This window comes from Neomonachus schauinslandi, chromosome 16 (genome assembly GCF_002201575.2).
Source record: "Neomonachus schauinslandi chromosome 16, ASM220157v2, whole genome shotgun sequence".
In the NCBI taxonomy this organism is placed as follows: Eukaryota; Metazoa; Chordata; class Mammalia; order Carnivora; family Phocidae; genus Neomonachus; species Neomonachus schauinslandi.
In genome coordinates, this window is record NC_058418.1 from 40984414 (window position 1) to 40998258 (window position 13845).

General features: G+C 40.8%; 1 protein-coding gene across 1 annotated transcript in view; it reads left to right on the forward strand.

Moving 5' to 3' along the window:
* LRRC36 (leucine rich repeat containing 36) overlaps nucleotides 1–11750 on the forward strand; it is a 43653-nt gene extending 31903 nt beyond the window's left edge. Inside the window, exons 8-14 of the mRNA XM_044922236.1 lie at nucleotides 615–1055; nucleotides 2064–2353; nucleotides 4121–4286; nucleotides 5218–5363; nucleotides 6376–6499; nucleotides 9481–9595; nucleotides 11379–11750. Of these exons, the coding sequence (XP_044778171.1) occupies nucleotides 615–1055; nucleotides 2064–2353; nucleotides 4121–4286; nucleotides 5218–5363; nucleotides 6376–6499; nucleotides 9481–9595; nucleotides 11379–11604 (1508 nt within the window). The 3' untranslated portion in view covers nucleotides 11605–11750. The remainder of the gene's footprint in view (nucleotides 1–614; nucleotides 1056–2063; nucleotides 2354–4120; nucleotides 4287–5217; nucleotides 5364–6375; nucleotides 6500–9480; nucleotides 9596–11378) is intronic.
* The last annotated feature ends 2095 nt before the right edge of the window (nucleotides 11751–13845 follow it).

Sequence of the window (13845 nt, forward strand, 5' to 3'; positions counted from 1 at the left end):
GAATTCTTCTACTTGCCCCACTCTGACACTCTTTAGAGACAACATACAGCTGTCTGAAAGAAATGTTTTATAGCTGGTTAGGGATTTTCATAGTTTTGGATTCCCTGCCATTTAATTGGCTTAGGATACTGGTTCCCAGTGTATGAACCTAGAACCTCTGAGTGGAGTTTGGGGGTGGGGGTGGGCTTAGCATTATTGTGAGGAGTCTATGAAATCATAAACCTACCAACTATTGTCTATAGACTGAAGACATAAGATCACAACTCTTTTCATATGGGGTACACCAAAATTTTTATATGAAAACAGCATCTAGAAAAACTCTTGATACTATAGTTTTAGGAGGAAATGCCTAGGGGATTAGGTTGACATGAAATTTATCTCCAGAATGTTAAAGATTCTTTACTGTTTACACAGTGTCCAACATATTTTGTTGTTGTTCCATGTAAAAGTCCTTTTATCATTTTATGCTACTATTTATCAAAATTATAAACCATCTCTTCCTGAGAACTTTTTCTGGTTGGCAGAGGTATGTCTAGTGAACAGAGGTACCCTAACTGAGCCAAGAAGAATTCTCATTGTATTTTGTGTTTTCTTTTCCCCTTGGTGGTGGTTAGAATTTAGACACTACTCTCCTCGTCAGTCCACGGTCCGATCCCCAGAGAAGATGTCTCGAGAAGGCTACCGACTATCTTTTTTGGACAATAAGTCTTCAGGTTCTTCTCCAGAAAAGGATTTGATACTAAAATCTGATACTTACCAGCTTACCCATGATGTCTCATTGGGTAAACGTCTGGATGTGGGTGATTCTAGCCAGATCCATCCCTTTCAGTTACCTGCAGATGTTGGTCTAGAAAAGTATGATAGTCATTATTCTCACAATCTATCCCTGCACGGAAGTCTTGGAAAAAGGCCTCAGAGAAGCAAGAACTACCGAGAATATAGCATAAAGCCTTCAAATGACATGAAGGCCAGCGCATCTCATTCCTGTGGAGACTTACTGACTTCTCTGTCAAACCCTGACTCTGGCACCGGAAGGCTTTTGAAGCTTAGTTCAGGTAATAGCTTCCTGTCCGTTTATAGGCCTTTTTCCTAGTCATGAGATAGAGGTATAACTGGAAACTTTGGAGTTAACATTTCTTAAATTGTATTAGCATTTCTTTTTTTTTTTTTTTAAGATTTTATTTATTTATTTGAGAAAGAGAATGAGAGACAGAGAGCACGAGAGGGAAGAGGGTCAGAGGGAGGAGCAGACTCCCTGCGGAGCAGGGAGCCAGATGCGGGACTCAATCCTGGGACTCCAGGATCATGACCTGAGCCGAAGGCAGTCGCTTAACCAACTGAGCCACCCAGGCGCCCAGCATTTCTTAAATTTGATTTTGGGGTATCAGTAGCCAGTGAAACCTCCAGAAATCTGCAGGATATAAGTTTAACATGATAGATACATTATTAAAGAAAACTTGTAGACATGTGAGCTTCATAACTATGTACTATTATAGCTAAATAGAATACCAGGACATATTTCTAGTTGTGTCTAGTCTTCTCTGGCCGCAGTCAGAGCAATATACTTCACATACTACTTAACAGTGAAGACAGAAGAGATGTATGTTTGTTTTGTTTTGTTTTTTAAGATTTTATTTATTTATTTGACAGAGTGAGAGACAGCGAGAGCAGGAACACAAGCAGGGGGAGTGGGAGAGGGAGAAGCAGGCTTCCCGTGGAGCAGGGAGCCTGATGTGGGGCTCGATCCCAGGACCCTGGAATCGTGACCTGAGCCGAAGGCAAACGCTTAAAGACTGAGCCACCCAGGTGCCCCAGAAGAGATGCATGTTATTCTCCAGCCCCTGCTTACTGCTCTCATGTAGGATTGGAGTATATGGACAGTTGGATTTAACCAGAGTTGGGATTTTGTCAGGTGGAGAGGGGGAAGGGAAAGGATCCATAGAGTTGAGGGTGTATAGTGGGGAGAGGTTATTATGACCATTGGACTCCAGGTGGGGTAAGGTTGAAGTGAGACAGGAGAGAGTTGAAAGGCAGGGTCATCTCCCAGCCTGTTTCCTTCACAGATCTGTATGCCACAACCCATTTCAACAGTGACCCTGCTCTGCTGGTAAATGTAGAGCAACAATTATCTACCAGTCTCAGTGACTTAACACCAGCACCTGGCTCTTTGCCAAACAACTCTGCCCTGGGAGACTCTCTACGGACACGGCTGTTGCCTACTGGGACCTCAGAACACAGAGAGAATCTGACCAAGAGGTCATTAAGCCCATCGAGGAGAGGATTCAAACGGAAGGACAATAGCCCTGCCACCCTGAATCCAAAGATTGGTTTCAGAGATGCTACGGGAAGCGAGGCAAGTATTGGTTTGTTTGTGCTTGTGCGACAAACACATCAGATCCAAGACCACAATGGCGTTCTGTTGAGGGTGGCAATGATTCTGACCAAGGGTACTACAAATTCAAAGGGATTTTTAGAGGCCAGTGGTTAATACTGCCAGGCCAAAGCCTGTGAGTCTTCTGCCCTTAGGAAAGGCATTCCCTTTCTGCTGCATTTTCTCATTTCTGTCACAGTGAGAACATTCCCTAATCTACTTCCAGAGCATAAATTTTGTGGGGACTCTGATAATAAGAAGTGACAGAGTTTACCACAGCAGGGAATGCAGAAGTTGCCAGGTTTTCTGGGTTGGCTGAAGAGTGAACTCCGTAGCACTGATGTTTTTAATCTTAAAATCTTAAATCTTAAATTATTCAAAGTTGCTTTTTATGAACATATAAACATATATCTCATATCTAAATGAATACAAAATAATTTTGAGTTTTACTGGACAGATCTACCTATACATTTGTCTATATAAGATTCTTACTAAATAAAAAGTATCTTTAGTAGTAGGTCCAACAATAACATTTAACATAACATTTAGGGACGCCTGGGTGGCTCAGTCGTTAAGCGTCTGCCTTTGGCTCAGGTCATGATCCCAGGGTCCTGGGATTGAGCCCCATATTGGGCTCCCTGCTCGCCGGGAAGCCTGCTTCTCCCTCTCCCACTCCCCCAGCTTGTGTTCCCTCTCTCGCTGTGTCTCTGTCAAATGTAAAAAAAAAAAAAAAAAAAAAAAAAATTATATATATGTTTACATATCTCGTGTGTGTGTGTGTGTGTGTGTGTATATATATAACATTTAAAATGTTATAGGGGTGCCTGGGTGGCTCAGTCGGTTAAGCATCTGCCTTCAGCTCAGGTTGTGATCCCAGGGTCCTGAGATCCCTGTGTCTAGCTCCTTGCTCAGTGGGGAGTCTGCTTCTTCCTCTCCCTCTTCCCCTCCCCTCCGCCCATGTTCTCTGTCTCTCAAATAAATAAATAAATAAAAATTTTAAAATGTTATAGAACATTTATGTTTATTCTATATTAACACACTAAATATAAGCTTATGAGTAAAAGTTTTTTAAATACTCTCCAGGGGTGCCTGGGTGGCAAAGTCGGTTAAGCATCTGACTCTTGATTTCATCTCAGGTCATGATCTTGGGGTCATGGGATCAAGCCCCACATCAGGCTCCACGCTGAGCCTGGAGTGTGCTTGAGATTATCTCTCCCTCTGCCCCTCCCCTCGTGCTCTCTCTCTCTAAAATAAATCTTTTAAAATACAATACAATAAAATACTCCCCATTTTGGGGAGGTCTGACTGGCTCAGTCAGTAGAGCATGCGACTATTGATCTCAGGGTCATGAGTTTGAGCTTCATGTTGGGTATAGAGATTACTTAAACTAAAAAATAAAAAATACTCCCCATTTTATGATATCTAATATGTTTTTAAAATGTTCTGCAAGTTTAATCTTTTTATACTACATAACTTAATATATTGAGCCATAGATGTAGGTGTCAAAACTTATTTATTGCTTTCTTCTAAAAATCTCTACAGAAAATTATAAGAGTATACTGTTATCTTTGAAATTATCCTTGAATAAACTATATTTGCTTGGACATATATAACATTCTATTCAAATCCAAACTGAAAGATGACCCCCCCCTTTTTTTTAATGTTAACACTTTAAATGTCCAGATTCTTACTTCCCATATTGTGTAAGAATGACAAATGGTTGGTGTTTTTTTTTTTTTTTTTCTTGAGCCTCTTTCTAGTGACCTGGGCAGTTTGCATGGTTTGCCAGGAAACCACAGTCCCCCGATCTCTGCCAGAACCTCCCATGTGGCCACTGTCCTCAGACAGCTTTTAGAGCTTGTGGATAAGCACTGGAATGGCTCTGGCTCTCTCCTTCTTAACAAGAAGTTTCTCGGTAAGTGAATGCATTCTCAGCTCCTGGAGAAGGGCTCAGACCTTGCTTCTGCTCTGTGTTCCTATAAAAGCCACTCAGTCCCCTTAACTTGCAAGGAAAAAATTGTTCCCATGATCACCAAAATTTGTCAGCGGCACAGTAATTGACAAATCTGCATTTTTCTTATAATCTTCCCTTGTGTACCAATTGTTTTGTCCCTTTTATGACCTTTTGGTAATCTTTGGGTAAAATGTAGAGTGATGAGATATGTAAAATAGAGTGTGGTGGTGTTAATGATTATGAAAGGATTTTATGGTCCTTGGGACAGTGCCAATAATAAATAGAATAAAAATTGGGTTTGATCATCAGAATTCTAAGATGCCTGTTGAAATGTTATGATTTGAAAAACTTGAATGAATAAATGACTTGGACTCTTCTTAGGGCTTCTTTTTTAGGAACTTGGAGGAAAAATCGTACTGCAAATATTGCCCCCACGTGTTTATTTGTTGTTTAATGGAAAAAGAGTTCAAGGAGATCTTGGTGGTGGTAAACGTTTAGGAAAAACTGGAAACTTTAAAGTTGTTTGGGCTCAATTTTTTTTAATTGCTAAAGGGACACACAGAAAAAGTCTTAGTATAGTTTTCTTCCCACATTGACTCTTTGCTCTCATTTTTTAGGATATTATCCTCAGGAGCCACTCATCAGTGACTAGAGAATAGCACAGGGCTATTGAGGGTCTACTCATGAAAGTCTACTGTTGTTTCTCCATAGAAGGCATGGGATAGAATTTCTTATCCATTATGAAACACCTCTTATAGACACTTTGTAAATTCTTGTAAAAAGGAAATATTGGATTACCATATTTATCCTACAGAGCTGGTAGTTATTGACTAGGAATTCTGTGCTTTAGCTTTTAAGATTGGCCCATGTGCCCAACCTGAATTTTTGGCAGGTCCTGCCCGAGATTTACTTCTGACTTTGGTAGTCCCTGCTCCTTCCCAGCAGTGGTGTCACTCACATCCTGAAGATATGTCAAAAACCTTCCGCAGGAGAGAGATGGAACTGAAGGAAGCTGGGCATGTGGTCCCTAATGACATGGTATGCCTCTCTCATCTTCCTTTCCTACTCTTTCTTTACTAGAATAGGACAGAGCAGCAAAACTAGAACAGCTTTGTGCCATAAAGATCATCATCACCATGAACCTAGATGTTCGGGAACCAAAATACAGAGAAGTCAGTCAAGGCAAATCAGGAACGTAAAACTTGCCAGCATAGAAACAACTTGGAGGTTCTACAGGGATGATTCCCTAATCCTAGCCCTATTCCAAAATTTCTGAAGAAAGACTTGGAGAAAGAAAAAAGAATGACCTTAGAATGAAAATACCTAGGTTCGTATTTTCAAAGGTTATGATTTAATTCCAATGAGGGAAGGCCAATATCTCTGGGATTGTCTTTCCTCCCTTCTGATGGAACAGAGAGCCCTGAAACAGGGGCCATTCCTAGAGCATCAGGCTGCTGACTTTGGGAAAGGAAGAAGGGACTCATATCCTTAGGCTTTTTCCTTCTTTTCTTTTTTTTTTTTTTTTTTTTTTTTTTAAGGATTTTATTTATTATTTATTTGAGACAGAGAGAATGAGAGGGAGGAGGGTCAGAGGGAGAGGCAGACTCCCTGCCGAGCAGGGAGCCCGATGCGGGACTCGATCCCGGGACTCCAGGATCATGACCTGAGCCGAAGGCAGTCGCTTAACCAACTGAGCCACCCAGGCGCCCTTTCCTTCTTTTCTTAACATAAGAGGATTTTCACACACCAACTGGAGTTTCTAGAAACTTTAGATAGGTGACTCAGAATTGCTGGCCACTTGTCAAAAGAAGGACTTGTCCTGCAAGAGTAGTGGATAACTCACAGGAAAGATTGCATCTCCTTGTGCTGTTTGTTTGCTGCACTTGAGCTATGTTTACCAATGAATTAAAATTCTAATGAGAAAGTCTGAGAGATGCTGACCTCCTTTTAGTTTATCACTAAACAGAGGAAAACATCTTTCAGTCTTCTAAAAGCCCTCCACAGAATTTCAGATTCTTAATGTATTTGTATTTTGTTTTCTCATCTAAAGGAAAGTTTGAAGCAAAAACTGGTCAGAGTGCTAGAAGAAAACCTCATTTTGTCAGAAAAAATCAAGCAGTTGGAGGAAGGTGCTGCTACCTTGATTGTGAGTGGGCACCAGTCACACACCTATGGTGAGTTCAGGAAAGCAACATGTGGTGTCCCAAGACAACTGTTTATTTATAGATGACCCCTTTAATAAGCTTCATCATCTAGAGGTCACATGGCTTCCTAAATGGAAACAATCATCTTGCCTCAGAGAGTTGTAATGCCAGTGGCTCGAGTTACCATATGAAGCTCTTTGTCAGTGTAAAGCAAGTACGGATGTTATTATTGTCATTATTTTTGAGATTGACACTTTCTGATTATAGCAGAAGATCATGTTCTGTGGGCACCTGGCTGGCTCAGTTGGTAGAGAGTGTGCCTCTTGAGCTCGGGATTGTAAGTTTGAGCCCCACATTGGGTGTTGAGATTACCTTTTTTTTTTTTTTAAGATTTTATTTATTTATTTGAGAAAGAGAGAGACAGAGTGACAGAGATAGCGAGAGAGAGAGAGAGCACAAGCGGGGAGAAGAGGGAGAAGCAGGCTCCCCACTGAACAGGGAACCCGATGTGGGCTTGATCCCAAGACCCTGGGATCATGACCTGAGCCAAAGGCAAAAGCTTAACCGACTGAGCCACCCAGGCGCCCCACATGTAGAAATTACTTAAAATTTTAAAAAGATCATGTTCTTTATAGATAGTTTGAAAAATATAAGGAAAGTATAATCCCATTACCTGCAATAACTGCCATTATTATTTTTGGTATATTTTCTTTCACCATATTCCTATACATATATTTTTAACTTAAAATTTGTGAGGGGCACCCAGCTGGCTCAGTCTGTGGAACTCTCGGTGTTGTGAGTTCTAGCCCCATGTTAGGTGTAGAGATTACTTAAAAATGAAATCTTTTAGGGATGCCTGGGTGGCTCAGTTGGTTAAGCATCTGATTCTTGATTTCAGCTCAGGTCGTGGTCGCTGGGTTGTGGGATTGAGCCCCACGTTGGGCTCTGCCCTCAGTGCGGAGTCTGCTTGTCCCTTTCCCTCTGCTTCTCTCCCTGCTTGTGCTCTCAATCTCTCTCGCAAATAAATAAATAAATAAAATCTTAAAAAAAAAAACTTTTAAAAAATAAATAAAATTTGTGACTTGATGTTTTAAAAATAAATAACATACAACAAAATGCACACTTTTAAGTTAGATGAGTTTTGACAAATATATATATTTTTAATTCCATCCCAGTCAAAATACAGAACATTTCTTTTACCTCAGACCCTTGTGCAGTGAGTTTACCCTACTATCTATCCTAGGCAATCACCAATCCGATTTTTACATACTAATATTATTTATTTAATGGCAAAAGCATTTCCTGTAATATCACATGAATAATTCTAAAGAATTTCCAAACATTCAGTAGACTTGAAATGAAATGCTTAAATGAAGACCTGAATAGAAATACTTCTCTGAAATTGTTTCTTCTTTTCTGTTGGAGCTGAGAGTCTTAATGTTCATTATGATAAATAATGCCTTCTTTATGTACATTAATTTCAGACTATTTTCCTAGAAGACATTCCTAGAAGTAGAGTTAGTAGCTCAAAAGATGTGGACATTTTTGAGGTTTTTGTTGCATATTGTCAAATCACTCCCAAGCAAGGTTATTTCAATTTACATTCACTTCAGCAGTGAATGTATTTGAGTGCCCTTTTCACTCCATCCTTGCCCACACTCCGGTTTTCTGTGTTTTTGTTTATTTTACTTTTTTCCCATTGTGATAAGTGAAAAATAGCATACCATTGACATCTCGATTTGTACTACTTTATTATTAGCATAGTTTAGGCCAGTATTTTATTTTATTTTTTTATTTTTTTATTTTTTTAAAGATTTTATTTATTTATTTGAGACAGAGAGAATGAGAGACAGAGAGCATGAGAGGGAAGAGGGTCAGAGGGAGAAGCAGACTCCCTGCCGAGCAGGGAGCCCGATGCGGGACTCGATCCCAGGACTCCAGGATCATGACCTGAGCCGAAGGCAGTCGCTTAACCAACTGAGCCACCCAGGCGCCCTAGGCCAGTATTTTAGATAAAGTCTACCCTTGGCTTAAAACATCTAGCTCAACACCCCTAAGCAAACATCATGGGCACTTGGATTTATATGAGAAAGTTGATTTGGAAGTCAGCACTGAATTTCCAGAAGAAACTCATCACTATCTGATTCTCACAAGCCTGAATAATCAAGGCATCTCCCCTAAGCTACTCTGAAAATAGATGTTTGTTCATTAGATATCTACTTTGAATCAGCCACGAGGCCCAGTACTGTATTTTGGCTTACTGGTGATAAATAGAGCTGTTGCAGCTCTGTTTTCCTCCTAGAACCTTGCTACTCAAAGGGTGATCCATAGATCAGAAACATTAGCATCACCTGGGAGATTGTTAGACATGTAGAATATTGGGCTTCACCTCAGACCTATTGAATCAATCTGTTTTTAACAAAATCCCCAGGTGATTTGTAAGCATATTAAAGTTTAAGAAGTACTGTTCTAGAAGACCGACTTCCTTAGGACCAGAGTTCCTGTGCTTTTACCTACTTCATTATTGCAAGCATCGGTAACATATTTGGGGAGCTAGGTATGAGTGTTTTGACTACAAATTCAGTTTCTGCAGGCACTCATTGAGTTATTACTATGTGCCTGACACAGTTCCAGATGTTTTCACAGATTCTATAAGGAGTGAAGTATCTACATTCACAAACTAAAATGGAGAATATAGAGAACCTAATATGTATTGACTATGCTAAATGATGATTGAATCCTCACAACCGTGGTGGGGCAGGGTTATTAGCCCTAGTGAAACTCAGAAAAAATAAACTAATGCACAATATTAAATGGTTGAATTTTAATTCGGATCTCTCTGTTCCTAAGCCCCATATCTGCTGTCTCTAAGGGAGGGAATGGTGAATGGAGTGCGGAGACGGAGGCAGTGGGGTCCCCAATTCTTTAAGATGGCCACCTGACTACTTAAGCTCTGCTCAAAGATAGTGGCTTGAAATCCTGTTCACACCTGGCTACTGTACCCTTTGTAGATGATCTTCTGTGCAAAAACCAACAGCTGAACATGCAGGTGGCTTGCCTGAACCAGGAGCTTGCCCAGCTGAAAAAGCTGGAGGAGACAGTGGCCCTTCTCCATGAAAGTCAGAGGTAGGAGAGGGCCTATCTAGCTGGCTTCTGGAAGCAGATATTTACTTTCCTTTATCAGCTTTGTCTTATTTGATAATATCTATATCCTTTTCAAATTAACTCCATTCTGTGTGTAAACCTCATGTATCTAGGTGTATCTGTGTGTAAACCTTCTGTATTCCAGGACACATGAGGGAGTAAATGTCTTTGCTGGCATTGGTGGGTTACAGCACCTCAATAATAAGTAGTTTCTCACTAGATCCAACAGGACCCTTGTTTGAGTCAGCTAGCTTTTCTTGGTCACTCTGTGCCCCTAAAATCAGCTGTCTGGCTCTTCTGGAAAATGCCTGCCTCCTAATGATCTCAGAAGAGACATCAAGCACTTAGGGAGAGTGACGGAAAGTCCCATGTATTTGTTCTCTTCAGAGGAGCTCAACAGCATCAGCCTCTTCAAAGAACGGCACCCTCAGGATGCCAGCTAGACAAATCAGAAGAAGCCTCAAGACTAGTGGTACATTTACAGAAGCTCTTGACATTTTGAATTGCAAAACACCTTCACTATGAATTTGAATGAAGTTTAAATATAAGAACCCCATCCCCAAACCTTCATCCCCAAACTTTACTTCATGAATACCTAGTGAATTAGGATAGCTTCATGTTCAGAGAATTAGACCCAGACCCATTCTAGATGGCTTTTTAAAAAAAAACTTTTCATTATAATTATTTCAAACACAAAAGTAGAGGAAGTAGCATAAAGTCATCCTTCTCAAACTGGGGTATCAGAATCATCTGAAAAACTTACTGAAATGCAGAGCGCTGGGCCAGAGTTTCTGACTCAGGAGGTCTGATGAGGACAGAGAATTGCATTTCCAATAAGTTTCCAGGTGATGCTGCTGTTGCTGATTTGGGGACCATATTTTGAGAACATTAGGGTATATCTCTTTAGGTGATGTACAGTCAAATTGCTGTATTTTAAAGTAACTTGAAATAATTCTTCTGTGTGTTGTTAAACCATCAATTCAATATACAGCCTCAATTTGTTTCATTTTGCTTTTGATTCATAAGGAATTTAATTGTTCTTATTTAATCTTGTTTAATAATTATGTAAAACATTTAAATGGCCCCAAAGTCAAATCTACAAGATGTTATCTTATTCAGACAAATATAAAAAACATACTGTTGTTTTAACATTTTATCTTAGAAATCAGTTTACAGTAGTATATAGAGTTAGTTCTTCCTTTTTATAACTGCATAGGACTGCAACTGTGTTTGTCTTCTATTGATGGACATTTAGGTGGACAGTGTTTTGCTGTTATAAATAGTGTTGCAATGAACAGAATTGTGCATGCATTTTTTTTTTTTGGTTAGTCTCTGATAGCTTTTAATATTACATGGTAATACAGAGTCCAAGAATGCAGTTATGACTAGCACCAATTAGTTAATTAGGATAAATTAGATGAAGTAGAAGTTAAGATTTGGGGATAGAAATTGGAGGCCTGGTCAGGTGCCAGTCTTCCAGTACTTCTACTTACCTCATCATGAAAGTGCTTTGGAAAGAATAGAACAATCACTATAAAAAACGTGAACTATGTTATTTGCTACAGTCAGTCTGGAACATAAACAACTGTAATGAAGAAAGAAACTGTCAGCCTGCTTTTAAAATAACCCACTCATAAATCGGTCAGTTCTTTCTATTTAAAGATGTTACTTCATTTTACATTTGTCTTTAGTAAACATTTCAGATCTGAATAGCATCCACTTTGCTTTTATGATTTCATGACTGTCTTTTTCGCCCATGCCTCAGATCCCTGGTGGTAACTAATGAGTATCTGCTGCAGCAGCTGAATAAAGAGCAAAAAGGTTATTCTGGGAAAGCACTCCTGCCTCCTGAGAAGAGTCATCATTTGGGGAGATTGTCACCCTTGGGGAAAAGCACGCTGTCTTCCTCCTCACCAGTGGCACATGACACGGGTCAGTATCTAATACAGAGTGTCTCAGACTCTGTTCCAGAGCCTAGTTTATGGAGCTAGCACTGAGCACCTTCTCTGCAGCTTCCCCTCTCGGCCTCGGGGGGGCTCTCGGTGTCATTGCCACTAGCATGGTGGTATTTACTCACAAGATTAAGAAAAAATCTTACTTCGATTACTTTGTATTGGTCCTTTTTATTTCTTTTTTTATCTCCTCCCATCGAGTCATTCTTTCTCCCTGCCCGCAGAAGTACTTGGCACTTAATCCTAGGCATCATGTCACATAGAAACATTTGGCTGAAAATGTTGAAAAGGAAAAAAAATCAGACATTTTTCTGAGTGTCACTTGAAACTATGTGTAGAAGGTTAAAAAAGAACATCAATCACCAGGTGTGTTTTATGTTAGAACAAATTTCAGAGACTCTGTATTGATTGGTTCATCAAGCATGTTTTGAGTTTCCTCCCACCATAGTGAAAAGGTGACACTGTCTGGTTTCAGCTTAGGAGCAGCCAACAGTTTAGTTGAGAAAAGCAAAACTCATGTGATGGTATTTGGTATTGGTACCAAACAGGTCTAAATACAAGCCCAAAGATGCCCTGGAGAGAGAAAAAGAGAGGGAGAGAGAGAGAGAGAGAGGCAAAGGAAAGAATTCCCACTCTGGGAATTGGAGAAGGCATCAATGAGGACTTGTCATATGAGTGGAAGTTTGCACAATTACAATGGTAACAGATAGAGGGGGCACACACAGTCTCCCAGACCAAGAATGCAGAGTAGAAGAGTCTGGAGCCCCTGGAGGGATTGCAGGGCAGGGAAGATGTGGGTCATGATGCTGGGAGAATATATAACCAGGGGGCCTGTCCTAGCCTGAGAGGTATGGTGTCAGGAAATGTCCGCTAAAGAAATGATCTTTTTTAAATTTTATTGTTATTTATGTTAAGGAATCTCTGTGCCCAATGTGGGGCTCAAACTTTTGACCCCAAGATCAAGAGTCACATGCTGTTCGAACTGAGCCAGCCAGTTGGAAGAGAAAGAAATGATCTTTCAACTGAGACCTGAAGAATGAATAGGAAGTCACCAGACAAAGCACAGGGCCAAGGGCAGAGGAAATGGGAAGGAACATATTCATTCAGGGAACTGAGGCGCTGAGAGGAGATGAGTAGAAACTAGACTGCACCACTCCTTGAAGATTTTAGATGGGAAGGCAAAGGAGTGACATTTGTGTTTGAGGAGCTTTCTCTGTAAGAGGAATGGGTTGAGGGCCATGTGGAGTTGGGGGAGAACCAAAGAGGAGGTAGAGATGTGAGAGAAGACTGGTGTGGCCCAGACCAGAGATGAAGCTTCCAAATGTTAGCTTTGGGTTCACTTTATACATGAGTACCCTGTATTTCAGACCTGAGGCATAATTTTTCTTTGACTCGTGATTGGTTGGGCATTTAAAAATCAATGGGAAAGATAATGAAAGTGGCTCTAAGTATGTTTCTGTTTCAGGATAGCCCAGGCAGCTAATGTTGCCAGAGAGCATGTAGAGGGTGAAGGACTATCAACCTAACTCCATATTGTGTTTCTCTTCATCTCCAGGGTCGTGTCAAAGAGAGACAGACAGGTGGAAAGATTACATACTTATTGCTCCCCTGACCTGGTACTCTGCAGGGAAGGAGAGCTATAGCCAAAATAATGAGACATGAAGATCACAACCAAGATCACACACTTCTAAGTTATAAATAAAATCCACAGACCTCTGAATTTAATGTGGGTTCCCAAAAGAAGCATGTACAGAGGAGCTATAAGTTTCTTTGAGGTGCATGGCCCTTTAGGAGCTCGAGTGAGCTCGTACTCTGTGGAAATAGTGAGAATCAGCCCCCTTCCTGACTTTTCTAGGCCTGCCTTGGCCCCATTAAGAGGACTCCAAAGAATGTAAGTCTTGCCCAGGTAGGGTAGCCTCAGCCTGTAGCCTTGTAGCCCTGAGTTGTCATATTTCAGGGTCCTGGTACAGTACACAGGCCAACTTACTGGGAAGACCACTGAGGGAAAAATAATGAACTTCTTTCTCAACCCCCGCTCTCCCTTCCTTGCCCTATGGACATCAATAATGCCAGACCCCCAGAACGTATTTAGGGTACCTCTAAGGAGGAGCAGACTGAGTCAGTCACCTTTCACCCTATTTTCTATTCTCACTGAAAGTGGCTGGCCCTGCTCCAGGCCAGGCACCTCTCTAGGGTTGCTGGCCACGTCTGGGGAAGTCAGCTATGTTTCCTAATTTCCCTTGGTCCAGAGGTCGGGCAGGGTTGGGGGTGTCAAAGGGC